This window comes from Oncorhynchus kisutch, linkage group LG9 (assembly GCF_002021735.2).
Source record: "Oncorhynchus kisutch isolate 150728-3 linkage group LG9, Okis_V2, whole genome shotgun sequence".
NCBI lineage: Eukaryota > Metazoa > Chordata > Actinopteri > Salmoniformes > Salmonidae > Oncorhynchus > Oncorhynchus kisutch.
This window is the reverse complement of record NC_034182.2, coordinates 28,037,971-28,053,772: the sequence shown is the minus strand read 5'-3', so window position 1 is coordinate 28,053,772 and position 15,802 is coordinate 28,037,971. Positions and strand designations below refer to the sequence as shown.

Below are 15,802 nucleotides of genomic sequence, written 5' to 3'. Positions count from 1 at the left end.
TCTACTGTGTTATTGACTTGTTTATTGTTTACTCCATGTGTAACTCTGTGTTGTTGCCTGTTCACACTGCTATGCTTTATCTTGGCCAGGTCGCAGTTGTAAATGAGAACTTGTTCTCAATTAGCCTACCTGGTTAAATAAAGGTGAAATAAATAAATAAAATAAATGTGCAGTACTTTATCACGCACATCTTTTTATTTGCAAAAAATCAATTTGGCCGAAATATCTCTGGTGGGAAAATGTGCATAATGTTTTTATGCGATTGTTGAATATTCCCATGAAAATCTGTTGCTAATTGGATGGAAATTTAGCTATTGTGAACATTTATTTTCTTGATTATTGGATAGGCCTATATGGTATGAGCTTAAAAGGTCTTATATTCATAATAATGGTAAACCGAGCAGAAGTTCATAACTGTATCCTTTATTCACCTAAATGATTAACTTATTCTCAGGGTAAAAGGAAGCATCAGTTACTGCTGCAACATATTTATCAAGGCTATAGATGAAAATGAACGAACAAGACAGTAATATTGGTATGCCTATATGCTTTTATTACAACAAAACATAGGCCTAAAAAAAACTGCACAATCAATGAAAGTGAATGAAGTAAATACACTGAATTACATATTGAATTATATTAAGTTTGTGCTTGTGAACTTAGCACCAACAATATTAAATACTTATTCTAATCTTTGGAAATGGAAAGTCATAGAGTTTGGCCGGGGTAGGCCATCATTGTAAATAAGAATTTGTTCTTAACTGACTTGCCAAGTTAAATAAAGGTTAAATAAAATAGGCTACTTCAAAGCACCAAAGACAATTTCATACAAAAACATTTCATTTGGTAGCAAAATGGCTTCAGAGAAAAGCCTATATGGTCTCTTACAATTCTGTTTTATCCTTGTGTTTATGTTTGGTCACCACCAAATTATGACATGCAAGTGAGAAGAAATTGACACTTAGGCCTAGTTGGCTATTATAGAATACATAGGCTGCATTTACACAGGCAGCCCAATTCTGATATTTTGTTTACCCAATAATGGCTATTTTGACTAATCAGATCAGCTCTGGAAAAGATCTGATGTGATTGGTTAAATGGCCAATTAGTTTAAAAAAGCTCAGAATTGGGCTGCCCGTGTAAACAAAGCTATATTCCTGTTAGTTTATTCTTACGTGTGGAGAAAAAAAAAACATTTATATCCAACTTTCCTCAAATTAACCAAAATCACATCCTATCTTCCTAATGGTGTGCTGCCATCTAGGATCACATGGTAAAATCACGGAAAACTAGTAGGCTGTATGGGGACTAGGGAGTGAGCTTCAGAAAATGTATATTTATACCATTTTTACCATAGTTCACACATTGTATAGCCCGTACCGAATGGTAAACAGGATTATAGAATTGCCTTCAGTGACAGGTAAAGTTTCTCGGAAATAAACCAGAGGGCTGGTAAATATGTTATTCGGGGCAAGGGATGTCAACTTCGGCAACGGGAGATCAACGTGTACAGGTCTCCCCGGTGCGAAGAGGCTATATTCCTGCTTGCTCCAACTGGACCCGCCAGTCTTCTACATTCTAAATACTGTAGCGTTGGCTCGTGGACAGCAACACCCTCTCTCTGATCAATCAGGTGCAGCAGCAGCTGATTACTTTTTTCCAACGAAGTCCTCATCAAATGATGTAGCATGACATCATGGCAAGGTCTCGTAGGTCCTCATCAGTCATACACTCTGTAAGGGAAGAATAAATATGTAGGCCTATGACAAAAACGATAAATAGTAGGCTTCTTTGCATAGCCACGGGAAGTAAAACAAAATCTGCAGAAAAAAAACATATATACAGTGCCTTGCTAAAGTATTCATCCCCCTTGGTGTTTTTCCTATTTTGTTGCATTACAACCTGTAATTTAAAGGCATTTTATTTTGGATTTCATGTAATGGACAGAAAGAAAATAGTCCAAATTGGTGAAGTGAAAAAAAAAAAACACTTGTTTCAAAAAATATTAAAAAACAAAAAACAGAAAAGTGGTGTGTACATATGTATTCACCCCCTTTGCTATGAAGCCCCTAAATAATTACCTTCAGAATTCACATAATTAGTTAAATAAAGTCCAGCTGTGTGCAATCTAAGTGTCACATGATCTCAGTATTTACACACACCTGTTCTGAAAGGCCCCAGACTCTGCAACACCACAAAGCAAGGGGCAACACCAAGCAAGTGGCACCATGAAGGCCAAGTAGCTCTCCAAACAGGTCAGGGACAAAGTTGTGGAGAAGTACAGATCAGGGTTGGGTTATAAAAAAATATCAGAAACTTTGAATATCCCACGGAGCACCATTAAATCCATTATTAAAAAATGGAAAGAATATGGCACCACAACAAACCTGCCAAGAGAGGGCCGCCCACCAAAACTCACAGACCAGGCAAGGAGGGCATTAATGAGAGAGGAAACAAAGAGACCAAAGATAACCCTGAAGGAGCTGGAAAGCTCCACAGATTGGAGTATCTGTCCATAGGATCACTTTAAGCGATACACTCCACAGAGCTGGGCTTTACAGAAGAGTGGCCAGAAAAAAAGCCATTGCTTAAAGAAGGTACGCTGGTCAGATGAGACTAACATTGAGCGTTTTGGCCACCAAGGAAAACGATATGTGTGGCGCAAACCCAACACCACTCATCACCCCGAGAGCATCATCCCCACAGTGAAGCATGGTGGTGGCAGCATCATGCTGTGGGTATGTTTTTTCATCGGCAGGGACTGAGAAACTGGTCAGAATTGAAGGAATGATGGATGGCGCTAAATACAGGGAAATTGTCTTGGAATGGCCTAGTCAAAGCCTTGACCTCCATCCAATTGAGAATCTGTGGTATGACTTAAAGATTGCTGTACACCAGTGGAACCCATCCAACTTGAAGGAGCTGGAGCAGTTTTGCCTTGAAGAATGGGCAAAAATCCCAGTGGCTAGATGTGCCAAGCTTATAGAGACATACCCCAAGAGACTTGCGGCTGTAACTGCTGCAAAAGGTGGCTCTACAGAGTATTGACTTGGGGAGGGGGGGGTGAATAGTTATGCATGCTGTGTAAATCAAATGATACACACCCCCCCCCCCAAAAAAAATGTTTTAATTCTAGGTTGTCAGGCAACAAAATAGGAAAAATGCCAATGGGGGTGAATACTTTCACAAGCCACTGTAAATCCAGTACCAGTCAAAAGTTTGGACACCTACCCATTCAATGTTTTTTCTTTATTTTTACTATTTTCTACATTGTAGAATAAGAGTTTAAACAAACTATGAAATAACACATATGGACTCAATTAGTAACCAAAACCGTGTTAAACAAATCCAAAGATATTTTATATTTGAGATTCTTCAAAGTAGCCACCCTTTGCCTTGATGACAGCTTTGCACAATCTTGGCATTCTCTCAACCAGCTTCATGAGGAATGCTTTTACAGTCTTGAAGGACTAAAAATAAAGAAAACCCTGGAATGAGTAGGTGTGTCAACTTTTGACTGGTACTGTATATATTTCACAAACGTAGTGCACTGGGCCTTTAATAGTCCTGTATTAGCGGACACATACAGACGTCTGCAGCGCAGGCAACCCCGCTATGCTTCTTTGGGTAGGTATAGAATATAACAATTTAAGTAGTGAAAATGCCATAACAGTAGCCATAGGCTATAAATAGAAACTATTTGAATATGAGTAGTCGTGTTTTATTATTGTGAAAACTAAATTACAGTACTGCAATAGAGTAGAGCAATTTACCCGCTCTCCGTTGGTCATTATTCCGAGTTAATTTTCCCCAGACGCGCCTCAGCGAACGGCGGAACCTTCCAACTACGGAACCCGAAGAGGAGTCCCTTTCCTCGGCTGAGTTCTCATGAGAAGTCTCATCATCTTCACGATCCTCCTCGTCGTCTGTCATGCTTAGTACGCCAGATGACACCATGCGCTCAAGAATACCTTCGTCTACCCGAAGCGCTGCCCTCACTTTACCCGAGACCGACGTTGTGTACCGGCACAGTGGGCAAACAATTGTCTTGTCCTGCCGCGAACATTCCTTCCTGGATTCCACTTCACATAGCGAGGGTCGAGAAAGAGTCACGATACAGCTCTCACAAAAGATGTGCTTACACTGTAACTCACGAGGACACCGACGATCCGTGTTGTAGCTTCTGTAACAAATTCCGCACTCATATTCTGAACACATTTTTGTTTCTCTTTGGGTGCTGTTTCATTCAACGAGAATGAACTATCTGAATGATGAGACTATGAGGCTACAGTGTGTTTTGATTTTTTAGTGGGGGAAGTGCGTGGGAGGTAGGGATCTCACTTGACAGCTTGCCAAACATACTGTTAACAGATGACTAATCTTTTAAAATACAGTGATGTCATCAAAGAGAGAGGCAACTCCCATCATTTGTTAACTGTTGACACAGCCGCAAAGCCAAGTTAACTACAAAGGTATAAGGTTAGCAGTGTGGTTAGGGTTTACAATCACATTTTAAGAAGGTAAATGGTAGAAATGGGCAGAGTTTAGCCATAATTATGACTTTGTGGCTGTGTTAACTTGTGACAACCCTCACATTGTTGAGCCATAACCCTTCTCCCACTCTTTATCCACACTTACTTTATACTGTATATATAATAAGGTTAGTGGGCCATTCTGCTACAGTTTGGCCATTGTCTGTCAGATATTATCACAAACATTTCCCAGATATAATAGAGAACCAGAAATGTAAGACAAAGTGCTTGACTCAGGGTTTCCTGTCTTGTGAAATACAGTGATTTTGATATTATTCTGCATCAAGCTGGCCCCTGTCTGTGCATCTGTCTGTATGCCTTTGTCTGTGGGGAGAGGAGAGACCAGGGAAGATACTAGTGAAAGTCTTTATAGAATTCCAGATCCCTTGGTAAAATCCCTCTGGGCTTTTTCTTGGTGACATCAGACTACTTTGTAACTGCACCAAACTGGACAGAACAGGACTGAGCCATGACTAGCCTGGTTGCGATCTCTGTTCAGCTATTACATTAAACTCCTTGCCACTACCTGTCATTTCCCAAAGACAGGAGTGGGGAGTGGAATGTTAGCTAAAAAGACTGATACCCAGACTAAGCCATGACTGCCTATGCTATCCCATAGCCTATCTGCTAATACCATAACCCATACATAAACCCACATTAGTCACGTACGACCCATATGTCTCACTGTTGTCTACTTCTTTATTAGTCACACTGGCTCAGATACCCTTTGATTTCCACCTCATTTGATATGCCCTTGATCAGCTTAATACAACTTTGATATTAAACAAGCTGATAATTATACCACGTGCTCTGCAAGAATCTGTTATGAAAACACAACAACAGATACTATTGTATATGTTTCTGTTCGCCCTCTGTAATCCCTCATATGGCTTTTCCCTTCCCAGAAATCCCAGAAGCTCCCTCTTTCTGACACTCCGGGGTGGTGTTGGGTCAAAGACGTGACAACAGTCTTCTGCCTCCACGGTAAATCCTCCAGACAAAGCCCTGGACCTATCAGGTGACCCGGGAACTCTTTTCATGGAGATTTCCTCCTCCTCCTACAGTCAAAGCCAAGAGTAACAGGATCTTGGGAAGGATAAGACATCTGAAAGAATCTAGACTGTACTCCTTGATGTGTTGTGTCCTCCGGGAACCATTTTCCTCTGTGCTTAACACCTGTAGATGTACTTACTGTAAAAAGGGATCCTGTATGTAGTTATGTTAAGAACAAACCAGTTTAGAACTTGTACTGAACAGAAAAAGAGGCATTGGGCCGGTTTCCCGGACCCAGTTAAAGCCTATTCCTTGACCAGAAAACATTTCAATGGAGGTTCTCACAAACTGTACACTGTACTTTCCTTTACATTCTCTTTCTCATTCCCTTTCCTATTTCCAGTTCAACCCCATAAAATAACCAAATGACACACTGTTTGACCTTTGTCATGGGAAGTACCTAGATTCCTTCATTTGAAATAACACCCACATGGGTTCATGTCTATTTTGAAAGTGAGTCATCCTATAGTGAGTGAAATATTGCAACATCCAGTCTTGCACGTACAGTATGATGACTCAATAAGATACGACCTCATGAACTGTCATACATCACCAAACACGCCACCGTGGGTTTCTTCACTGTACCCAAACCAAAAACAGATTGAACGCGCTGCTCAGTTATGTATAGAGCCATGTCATCATGGAATGCTCTGCCACCAGAGGTTAATCAGGCAAAAACCAAGTTTAGCTTTAAAAAAATGGATTTAAAAAAAACATTGCTTTTCTCAAACATGGCTTTCGGACAAGATACCCCCCATGGCTATCCAACTCAATGGATTCCCCTTTCAGTGAGTGGACAGGTCAGTGGAGTTAGGGAAATGAAGAGCGGTCTGCCTCTTCATCAACAACAAATGGTGTGCTGACTAGAGCGTAGTGGAACTCTCAACCCATTATTCACGGGTCTTGGAATACCTGATGGTCCAATACCGAATCTACCTCTCGAGGGAGTTTTCAGCTGTTATCGTGACTGTTGTATACATTTCACCTCAGGACAAGAAAAATAACAATCTGGGACTTAACGAACTGTAAGAGACTATAAATAAGCAGGAAAACTTGCGACGCGGAGGCTGCTTTTCTTGTTGCCGTCGATTTTAATTATTCGTCATTAAGACACGTGATGCCCTATTTTCATCAACACGTCTCCTTCGCCCTCAGGGGCGATAAAGACCACTGTTACTCTACCACAAGCAAGCACACAAGGCCCTCCCTCGTCCCCCATTTGGTAAATTAGATTATGACTCCGTACTCCTGCTTCCTGTTTACAAGCAGAAGTTCAAAACACGAAGTACCTGTGACTCGCTCCTTTGAGAAATGGTCATCAGAATCAGAGATTGTGCTACAGGACTGCTTTGCTAGAGTTTATTAGAAACTGTTACCCTACCCACAAGCAAGCATACAAGGTCCCCCCCCCCCCCCCTTCAGCAAATGATATCATGACTCCGTACTCCTGCTTCCTGTTTACAAGCAGAAGCTCAAACAGGAAGTACCCATGACTCGCTCTGTTGAGAAATGGTCATCAGAATCAGAGATTATGCTACAGGACATCTTTGCTAGGGCTGACTGGAATATGTTCAGAGTCTCTGCTGATAAAATCAACAAGCTTACGACCTTCGTCACCGGCTTCATTAGGAAATGCATCAGCGTGCAGGTTCGCTGCTTTCCCAATCAAAAGCCCTGGATTAAGACCGAGGCTGGCATTAAACTAAAGGACATGGCTACCGCACCCAGGGCTATCTCAGACAACCCTGAGGCTACGGCTGAGGACAGGGGCCAAAGGAAGACCCAGCCGTGATCTGCCCAATGATACCTCTCTACCAGTTGAAGTCAATACATTTTCATGCACACTTCGACAATAACAACACCGTGCCGTGCGTGAGGGACCCTACTGACCCAGAGGACTGGGTGATCTCGCTTTCCAAGGCCGATGTAAGGTCTTTAATTTGGTCAACATTCGCAAGGCCTCGGGCCGGACGGTATTCCAGAGTGTGATCTCAGAGCATGCACAGCTGACAGGCATATTCACAGTCATTTTCAACCTCTCATTAGCCCAGTCTGTAATCCCCAAGTCTTAAGGTTACCCCCATCATTCCTGTTCCCAAGAACATTATAGCTTCATGAAACAATAACTGCTGCCCTGTAACACCTGTAATAATGAAGTGCTTTGAAAGGCTGGTTATAGCGTACATCAACTTCATAATCCTAGACACCCTTGCTCTCCACACTGTCCTCACCCACCTAGATAATCACCTTGGACTTACAATGGTCCACACACACACACAGTCTGTTGAAAAGGTTCAGCATGGGTCCTCAAATCCTCAATAAGTTTTATAGTTGCACCATCGAGAGCATTTTGACTGGCTGTATCACTGCTACAGAGGGTGGTGCGGACAGCCCAGTACATCACGGGGCCGATCTTCCTACCATCCAGGACCTCTATGTAAAGCAGTATGAAAGGAAGGCCTGGACAATCATTAAAGCCACCCAAGCCATAGACCCATCATACTCAACTCTGGACCTCGAAGCCAGTTCCACACCATTTTTTCATTGTTCCCTCTAATCAGGAACTGATTTAGACCTGGGACACCAGGCGTGTACAATTTATTAACAGGTAGAACAGAAATCAAGCAGGCTCCGGACCTCATAGGGTAAGAGTTTGAATACCCCTGCCATAGACTGTTCTCTGCTTCTGCACGGTAAGCGGTACCAGTGCATAAAGTCTGACACAAACAGGCTCCTGAACAGCTTCTATCTCCAAGCTATAAGACTGCTAAATATCTAACAGAATGGCTACACAGACTATCTAAGCTGACCTTTGTATTACATTTTGCACACTCACAGGACTCTACACACTCACGCACACTGACACTCCAACACACACATGCTTAATTTGCTCACAAACACATCATATGCACACACATTTATACTGACTCTACAAGCACACACACCGACATACAAATCATCATATCTGTTTATCATATATCTTGATGTTTAGTCAACAACACATTTCACTGCACCTATCTGGTGTATGTGACAATAAACAAGTTCCATGGTCTCTCCTATCATTGCCATGCAGATGACTCAACTACTTTTCTCATTCCCCGCTTCTGACACCCAGGTGGCGACAAGCATCTCTGCGTGCCTGGCAGATACCTCAGCTTTGATGTCGGCCCACCACCTCAAGCTCAACCTCGACAAGACGGATCTGCTCTTCCTCTTGGGGAAGGCCTGCCCGCTCCAAGATCTCTTCATCACAGTCGACAGCTCCACAGTGTCAACCACCCAGAGAGCAAAGAACCTTGGCGTGACTAGGATCTGCAAACATCAAATCAGTGACTCGCTCCTGCAGGTTCATCCGCAGAGGACGACCTTTCCTCACACAGAAGCAAAGTGGGTCCAAATCCAGGCACTCGTCATATCAGGTCTTGCAACTTACCCAGAATGCCGCAGCCCGCCTGGTGTTCAACCTTCCCGAGTTCTCCCATGTCACCCCACTCTCCACTGGCTTCCAGTCGAAGCTCGCATCCACTACAATACCATGGTGCTTGCCTATGGAGCAGCAAGGAGAACTGCCCCTCCCGAACTTCAGGTTGTGCTCAAACTCTACATCCCAACCTGAACACTCAGTTCTGCCACCTCTCGTCTCCCTGCGGGAGGTCAGCTCCCGCTCAGCCCAGTCAAAGCTCTTCTCTGTCCTGGCACCCTAATGGTGTAACCAGTTTCCCCCTGATGCTACGACAGAAGAGGCCCCATCCATCATCCAAAAACGTCTGAAATCCTACCTCGTCAAAGAGTACCTTAAATAAGACATCTCAGTCTTATCCCCCCCTCTCCTCCCCCAAAATAAATAAACCTTGCATTTTCTACTAGCACTGCTGATAACTTCTTTATTTAGGAAAAATGTACTTACTATGACTGTGATGTGGTTATCTCACCTAGTTATCTTAAGATGGATGCACTAACTGTAAGTCGCTCTGGTTAATTGTTTTCTAAATTACTAAAATGTCAATCTTTCAGGGATTTTTCTGTATTGCTTGTTAAACAAAATCGCTTACTCTAAAAATAATATTTCCCTTTTCTTTTTTTGAGCATCCAATATATATTATTCATATTATACAGTCTTTTTTATCAAGGATGCCAATAATTATGGGTCAGACTGTATATTAATATGTATATGTGAATAGTGTGTAAATATTAATGTATAATTGTAACACATATTCACACACAAAAATCATACCACAGTGCGCATGCACAGACACACACGCTAACACAATATTTGTGAAATGGGCAAAGGGTGATCTGTTCATGTCCTGTTTTTGGCTACCTATTTAATTTATTTATTTAACCTTTATTTAACTAGGCAAGTCAGTTAAGAACAACTTCTTATTTACAATGACAGCCTACCCTGGCCAAACCCTAACCCGGACCAATTGTGTGCCGCCCTATGGGACTCCCAATCACGGCCGTTTGATACAGCCTGGAATCGAACCTTGGTCTGTAGTGATACCTCCAACACTGAGATGCAGTGCCTTAGACCGCTGTGCCACTCGGGAGCCCAACTGCCGACCAAACTTCTTGCATCTGTATCAGGACCTTATTTGGCTGCATACAGTACATGCATGATCAGAGACATGTTTTTCTGTAGATAATTCACAGAGGATGTTAACATATGCAATCGGTTTCCTATGGTCTTACAGACATACAGATAGAAGGCAAGACATTATGTGAGTTCCATTAGACCAGCACCAGTAACTCAACTATTTATCAGGTTGCTGCTTTTTGAACTGATACCAAAATCATAAACAAATGAATTCCCCTCTTGATTGACATCCACAGCAATTTGACTCACAACAGTATGTCTTATGCTGTCATTCTGAATAACCTGTACATTGACAAAATCAATGTAAATACAAATGCTGTACTGTCAGGACAGTGAGAAGTGTCAGGGTTAGAGGAGGTGGCTACTACCTATTACGTGTCCCTGGTTACTAGTTACCACCACGTCACCTGGAGATGAATTAATTAATGTCAGGGCAACCAGGAGAAAACCCTGGGCCCAGTAGGAGAGATGAGAAGATGTCAAGGGATGGGTAGAGCAAGGGAGGAGAGGAGATACAGGGTGAAGAATAGAAAGGGAGAGTAAGCGAGCCAGAAAAGATAAGAGGGAGAGAGGTAGATTAGATGTTTACTGTACGTGGTGGACTGAAAAGGAGGAAGATATGCAGTATGGCTTAGTGAGAACTTTGGTACGGAGCCGTGATCCGAGGGGTGTGTGACTGTCTGTGTGTGAGGAGGTAAGTCCTTCCTTATCTTCTGCCCACACTACATAGTGATGAAGTGTCAGTGAGTTTCACTCCCATGGTGTTTTGATATCAACTGACATACATAGATAAAGTAGCAATATATTAATACACAGGCTATCATAACCGTTATCTGACACCATAAAGTAGGCCTATATATTATTTGTTGTGCTTTCAAACTATGGCAACATTTATTTAAGTTAATCGCAGGATTTGCTGTGATTAGTCGCGGTTAATCACAAATTCTGCACTTTTTTATTTAACAAGGCAAGTCAGTTAAGAACAAATTCTTATTTACAATGACGGCCTAGGAACAGGGGGTTAACTGCCTTGTTCTGTAAGAACAAATTCTTATTAACAATGACGGCCTAGGAACAGTGGGTTAACTGCCTTGTTCTGGGGCCGAAGGGCAGATTTTTACCTTGTCAGCTCGGGGATTCGATCTTTCGGTTACTGGCCCAACGCTCTAACCACTAGGCTCCCTGCCACCCCGACATGCTCAAATTAAGCTGTAGTTTAAGATTTTTCATACAAAAAAAACATTACAAGAATATTGTTGTCTTAATTTTGTCTAAAGTAACGGTTAGCTAAATTAGGTAAATTGAGAAAGCACACTTTAACCTCAATCTTATTTTTACATTGCATTGTTATTTTTAGTTGCATAGATCAGTGGTTCCCAACCTTTTTGGGTACTGTACCCTAAAACACTTTGACCTGCCTGTAGTACCCCCTCATGCTTGTGCGACCGGAGTGATTCATAGATTCATAGGTGTAAATTTGACAAAATGTGGGTTTATGCACCCAGTAAAGTTTGGCAGACTTGTTTTCAATGTCAGGGAAGTAGGAGTTGAACTCACTGTTGAGTTTGGATAAATGTGAGCGTACTATTTGCACCATAGGAGCACTGTAAAAGGTTTGGTGTCATGCTCCTGGAAACGACTTATTAGCCCCATCTTCACAGTTCCTCTCCCAGAGTTTGATCTTCTTCATGAATCCACAGACTTTGTTATGCATGTTTAGAATGTGTGTCTTTACCAGGGGCGCAACTTTCACTAGGGACATTATGAAATTGCATTTTTGTCCTCCCCAGTTTTATCATTGGAATGTGATACAAAACGAGGCCACGGTGTGCTTTAGGAACATGTTAGGAACATGCGGATGCCTCCGAGCGGTCGGATAGGCTGTTTGGAGTGTTTATCTGACTAGATAAAAAAATATTGATATATATTATGTCCCCCTCACTTCCCCCTTGTCTTTACCTCACAGAGTTAGATTCAGGTTGTTCAGTTTGCTTAACACATCAGCAAGATAGACAAGGAGGCCACCCCAGTCTGTGTTCCACAAGGGCTGTGAGTGCTCAGACAGAAAATCACTTACTTCAGCACACAGCCAAAAAGCCTCTGTTGCGATTTCCCTCGGTAGAGACAACGGTGGTCGTCGCTATGAAGCAGTAGCTGCTGGTGCACAGTCCCACTGTCATCACAGAGCCTTTCAAACATTCGGTGATTCAGAGGCCTGGAAATGAATCACTTTCACTGCATCATTCAAAACATCATGTATCTCATAACTCATTATCTTGCTGGCAATGCCTCTCTGTGAACAATACAGTGGGATTTACCTTCTTTGTGTGGCCAATTAATGTTAATAATTTCCCTCCCAGGCATTGATGCAGCACGATCCCGTGCCCACACGAACACAGGATTTCAAATCCAGATTGTGCTCTGTGAAAAAGCTGTCAATGACGTTAAACACAGCCCCAACTGTACTTCTCCCCGTTATCTTCTTGCAGAACAGAATGTGCTCATTCATTACCGAAATGTATCTGTATCACAAAAACGAAATCAACTGGGCTTCCCCATTGACATCAGTCGATTCGTCCAACTGCAGAAAAAAAGCTTCTTTTTTTTCCCACCAATTGATCAACAATATCAACGCCCATGTCATAGATCCAGGGCACACTGTGTTATTTGACAACTGTAACGTCTTCAGTGCATCTACTTCTGTCTTACCATTCGTAGTTTCTGTCAGGATAACAGCAGCAGGCATTATAGCCCTTGGAGCAAAGGATCACGAGCACTTGGCGCGAGCAGAGGATCAAACGTTGAGCCAACCGGTAGGCAGGCAGAGGCCAGTAAAGTCAAAAAGTAAGCCTAAAAATATAAAATAACTACATATTTCACACCAGTGACCGCAGTAAATGTTTTCCTGCGTAATAACGTTTTAATAAATTGAATATATTTTTCCCAATATTTTTTCTTCTTCCAAATACCCCCTGGGGACTGCCCACCTACCCCTAAGGGGACGCGTACTCCCGGTTGGGAAACACTGGCAAAGATTATGTATTTGGTATGTTTTCAATGTATTTTGAATGCTTTCAGACAATGCGATTACCGGTAATAATGATTTTTAAAAATGCATGTACTAAAATTACAAAAACTTAACATGAGTTAACTGATTAACTCTGACAGCCCTAATGTTTTGCCATTCGGTGTCATTTGTGTCTGTGCATGTCTAGGAGTTGGAACAAGTCATTAGAATTATTGTCAACCAAATTACACAGGGTAAATGTTGACCAAATTTGTGTGGAATATCTATTGAGGTTATTGAACAAAATCAAAGCTATAACTTAATTACTTTTGATCTTATTACATGTACAGCTAGATCAATTCCAGTTGTAAATGTGTTTCTTACCATCTCTGCTCCTGTGGCCCAATACAAAATAGATCCCTACTGCTAGGCAACTGCTCTCTTGAGTCAGGCTTGCCTTGCTCTGTCCCGTGTGAGTGGAGGGTTGGGACTAGAATAGCACTGTTTATGAAAGTACACTGTGATCTTAATGAGGTAAACACATAAACGCCTGAGGAAATATCAGATGAGTACAATACAGTGGGTATACTCCTTTGCCATAATGACACTTGAATTGCATATTTTGGTTCATTGGCCCTATTATGCAGCAGTGGATCGACACTCAGAGATTAGATCATTGGCAGTTTACTTGAAACAAATCTATATTTCACTAGTCAACTATCAGTGGAATTCAAACTCAGTAGGCCTGAAGCTGTTCTTCTGCATTGTATGAATTTCGCGTTAGAGAGAGAGAGAGAGAGAGAGAGAGAGAGAGAGAGAGAGAGAGAGAGAGAGAGAGAGAGAGAGAGAGAGAGAGAGAGAGAGAGAGAGAGAGAGAGAGAGAGAGAGAGAGAGAGAGAGAGAGAGAGAGAGAGAGAGAGAGAGAGAGAGAGAGAGAGAGAGAGAGAGAGAGAGAGAGAGAGAGAGAGAGAGAGAGAGAGAGAGAGAGAATGTGTGTGTAGGCCCCAGTAATCACTTCCATCCACAGCTCCTGTCCTCCTTTGTTTCTCTACTTTCACTTTTCTGCCTTTTAAAAAAAAAAGTTGTATTTTATTTTTACCTTTATTTAACTAGGCAAGTCAGTTAAGAACAAATTCTTATTTTCAATGACGACCTAGGAACAGTGGGTTAACTGCCTGTTCAGGGGCAGAACGACAGATTTGTACCTTGTCAGCTCGGCGGTTTGAACTTGCAAACTATTTCCTCAGCTCCCCACTGCTAGGGACTAAGGGGCAGCCTTTACATCGATTTAACATTTTAACCCCATATAGGCCCATTTTATTTTCTCTATGTTACACACATACTGAAACAGGATGAAATGGCCTATACTATAGGAACACGTATACTGTACATATAAAAATATAATCAATATTTGATAATATCTCTCTCCAGGTTCTGCAGACATACAAGAGAACATCTGACAGTCCCTACAGCAGTCTAACCCTGAACCCCCACTCCCCCTTCCACTCCCATTCCCACCTCCATCTCACCCTCTCACTCACCATGGCTGAGCCCCCGGAACCAGTGCTCTTCCAGGGGCACCCAGTCTCAGCAGCCACCCCCAGCCTGGGGGAGTCCACAGATGTGGAGTGTCCCATCTGCTACCAGGAGTACAACCAGAGCAGCAAGTGTCCTCGCATGCTGGAGTGCCTCCATGTCTTTTGCACCGAGTGCCTCCAGAGGATCCAGCTGTCCCCGTATCCAACTGACCCCTCGGACCCCCAGAGCCCTCCCAGTCCTGCCATCTCCTGCCCCCTTTGCCGCCACCCCACCACGCTGGAGACAGGTGACCCCCTCACCTTGCCCTGCAACTCCCGCATCCTGGCCCAGCTGCCGCCCATGGCCTTCCGCATGCCCACATCGGTGGCCACCCGACTGGCCACAGTCACTCAGAGTGTGGTCCTCTCCCTGGAGGCCAGCAGGGATTCTCGCTTCATCATCCTGCCCACAGTGAGCCTCCGGGTGGAGCAGATGCACCCCAGCGATAGGCCCCACAGCGGAGGTGGAGGACTGGTTGATGAGGTGGAGGTGCTGCAGCACCACAGGAGGACCCTGGTATGTGTGCAGCTGCTAGCCGTGGTCTTCTGGGTGTTGTTTGGGGTGACCTGCATAGTGGCGGTAGTGTTCGGGCCAAGCTTCTTCTGCAAATGAGGGGAGGATGAACACTTTTACATGCATCCTTTCTTCTTTCCTTGATTACTTTCTAAAGTAAGGAAATGTGTATTGTCAAAATATTTGAATATGGCCTCGATCCAGAATGAACTATAGGCCTATCTCAAACAGCCTTGAAACTGTAAAATACAAATATGCTTACAAGATCAAAGTTGATGTATACAGCCTTATAATCAGATTTAGTTGATGTAAGTAGCGCTAATGTTGTTCAGAAAATTCTGTATACAGCTCTGTTTTCTGCTATGCACTGATTTAGAGTTCCCTCTAGTGGTGTAATATAGGCCGTTCTCAACTGTGAAGATGGGCATTAATGGAGTTTTTATTATTACATTGTACTACAGTCCTTGGCTATTTATTAAAAGCATTTCATATCTGTTTCATGTTTTGACTTCCACATGTGTG

General features: G+C 42.8%; 2 protein-coding genes and 1 long non-coding RNA gene across 3 annotated transcripts; 2 read left to right on the top strand and 1 right to left on the bottom strand.

The window, feature by feature from the left end:
• Positions 1 to 530: 530 nt before the first annotated feature.
• On the bottom strand, positions 531 to 4,312 carry LOC109897019 (RING finger protein 222-like). Its single transcript, XM_020491509.2, has 2 exons — positions 3,774 to 4,312; positions 531 to 1,733 (listed from the first exon to the last, which is right to left on the bottom strand). Exons 1-2 carry the CDS (start codon positions 4,216 to 4,218, stop codon positions 1,675 to 1,677), a joined length of 504 nt encoding a protein of 167 aa, XP_020347098.1. The 5' UTR covers positions 4,219 to 4,312; the 3' UTR covers positions 531 to 1,674.
• LOC109897020 (uncharacterized) lies at positions 3,536 to 5,956 on the top strand. The gene is made up of 2 exons (XR_002256173.2): positions 3,536 to 3,627; positions 5,438 to 5,956. It is a non-coding gene; the product is annotated as an uncharacterized LOC109897020 (long non-coding RNA).
• Positions 5,957 to 10,633: 4,677 nt separating this feature from the next.
• LOC116375226 (E3 ubiquitin-protein ligase rnf152-B) lies at positions 10,634 to 15,776 on the top strand. Its single transcript, XM_031831370.1, has 2 exons — positions 10,634 to 10,876; positions 14,621 to 15,776. Exon 2 carries the CDS (start codon positions 14,732 to 14,734, stop codon positions 15,377 to 15,379), a length of 648 nt encoding a protein of 215 aa, XP_031687230.1. The 5' UTR covers positions 10,634 to 10,876; positions 14,621 to 14,731; the 3' UTR covers positions 15,380 to 15,776.
• Positions 15,777 to 15,802: the final 26 nt, after the last annotated feature.